At 46.3% G+C, this 2269-nt stretch overlaps 1 protein-coding gene across 1 annotated transcript in view; it reads left to right on the top strand.

Moving 5' to 3' along the window:
• The window catches only part of LOC106809854 (coiled-coil and C2 domain-containing protein 1-like), a 26487-nt gene that overhangs the window by 5484 nt on the left and 18734 nt on the right, over positions 1 to 2269 (top strand). The window contains exons 4-5 of the mRNA XM_014813083.1: positions 642 to 883; positions 1208 to 1358. Coding sequence (XP_014668569.1) covers positions 642 to 883; positions 1208 to 1358 — 393 coding nt within the window. The remainder of the gene's footprint in view (positions 1 to 641; positions 884 to 1207; positions 1359 to 2269) is intronic.

The raw sequence follows: 2269 nt of genomic DNA on the forward strand, positions 1-2269 counted from the left end.
TAATACATACATGTTAATACATACATGTTAATACATACATGTTAATACATACATGTTAATACATACATGTTAATACATACATGTTAATACATACATGTTAATACATGCATGTTAATACATGCATGTTAATACATGCATGTTAATACATACATGTTAATACATACATGTTAATACATACATGTTAATACATACATGTTAATACATACATGTTAATACATACATGTATCACATAAGCTCTTGATGATATTCATAATTTAATGCTTCTGGTAGATATGTCCGCGTGCGCGTTGTCCACGTGTATGTCTGTGTGCACGTTGTCCACGTGTATGTCTGTGTGCGCGTTGTCCACGTGTATGTCTGTGTGCGCGTTGTCCACGTGTATGTCTGTGTGCACGTTGTCCACGTGTATGTCTGTGTGCGCGTTGTCCACGTGTATGTCTGTGTGCACGTTGTCCACGTGTATGTCCGCGTGCGCGTTGTCCACGTGTATGTCTGTGTGCTTGGTTAGGAAAAAAACATGTACAAACTAGGCTCACTTGACTGATATAGCAGCAATATCGAAGTGGGTGCGGCCCTCTTGCTCGGGCACATAGGTTGATTAATCAAGGACACGTTGGACATCTCGTTAAATCTCTCTGCAGGCGGAACTTGCATCCTTGGAAGCTGAGGCGATGCCCGCACCCATAGCGCCACCTATCCAGCCACGATTGACCCAACAGCATGCTGCTGGAGCACGGCCGGCGCCACCTATACCTACTGCAGGATCGCGACCGGCGCCACCTATACCCACTGCAGGATTGCGACCGGCGCCATCTATACCCACTGCAGGATCACTGGTGGCGCCACCTGCTCCAGCTCCGCCTCAGCGAACCGCTGCAGGCAGGTGGGTCGAGCTAAAACCAGCGTCATTTGCGTGCCGGCATGTAAATGCGCTGTTGTTGCTGTATTGAAAGCAATCCATTTTTTTTACATCATTACTTGAATGTTACCTACTGGCAGAGGTCTTTGGATCTTACAATTAGACATAATGTAGCCTTGCAATAATATATATATCATATGACTAGAAAAAGATCCACAGATCTTGTCAATTTTTTGGTTACCCACACGGGTCTGCCTGATTCCACAAGTTGCGAATAAAGAGGCATTCTAGCTGCGGCGACCTTCCACAGTTTCGCCTCATCCCGACGTCCATGTCTCGCATTCGCAGGAACTCTCCCGACGCGGAAGACGCTGCTTCCGGTGCCACCGACATCATGACGTTGCTCACGCAGCGTCTGCACATGTACACGGAGGCGGCAGGACACGCGAAGGCACTCGGCGAGTCCTCGAAGGCCCGGCGCTTCCAGCGAGGCATCCAGGTGCGTGCTTAATGCTTACTCTACACCACAGGTGTGCTTTTCACGCATTTACAGGGTTTCTTCTGAGAGAAAATTAGACAAAAAAGGTAATGGGCAGTTTTGTGGGAAAATAACGAGCATGATGGATTCAAAGTTTATTCGTAGGCACGCAAGCGGACGCTGCAGGTGGACTCGGGGGGAGAGGGGGAGAGGGGGAACTCCCCCTATTGCTGGGGGGGGGGTTCTGGCGAGGTCTCCACCAGCAAAATTTAAAAAATTTGAATGTCTTAGACTGGATTTGAGGCACCCTGGAACATTTTCACAACAGCGATGTTAAATTTGACAACGGTGGTGCACCACTGTGCCTCTTATGTATAAGAAACCCTGCATTTATCATGCAGAGGAAGATCTTTGTGTAAAATCCAGGGGCGGATTCAGACCGTATTTGCCGTATTGGGAAATACGGTCTAGATTTCAAAGTGCCCTCTAAAATTTTGCGCTAAAAAATACAGAAAACAATTTGATGGAAATTGGCTATATTCTTTATTTGTTTTCTTTTTCTTCTGATTCATTGACAGGACTTGAAGGAAATCAAAATTTTACATGGTAACAAAACTAGCTTTGATATAGTAAGGGAAGTGCTTGAATCATTCTGCATTAATTGCTGGTATGCAAAGCACAGGCAAAATGAAGCAGAAATAAAATTCCACAATTATGGTTTTTAGCTATTGCTGCTTGACTAAATGTGTGCTCAAATGGTGCTCATTTTTGTGGCCAGGGACCCTTGAAATTTTGAAATTTCCTGGGGGGGGCCCCCAGACCACCCGCCATGTGCTTCCGCGCCTAGCGGCGCCCACTGTGGGGTGGTGTGCTCGTTTGGGGGGATGTGCCCTTAAAATCTGGAAAAATACTGTCTAGCTTCACCCCTGGAT

This window comes from Priapulus caudatus, unplaced genomic scaffold (assembly GCF_000485595.1).
Source record: "Priapulus caudatus unplaced genomic scaffold, Priapulus_caudatus-5.0.1 Scaffold391, whole genome shotgun sequence".
Classification (NCBI taxonomy): Eukaryota; Metazoa; Priapulida; class Priapulimorpha; order Priapulimorphida; family Priapulidae; genus Priapulus; species Priapulus caudatus.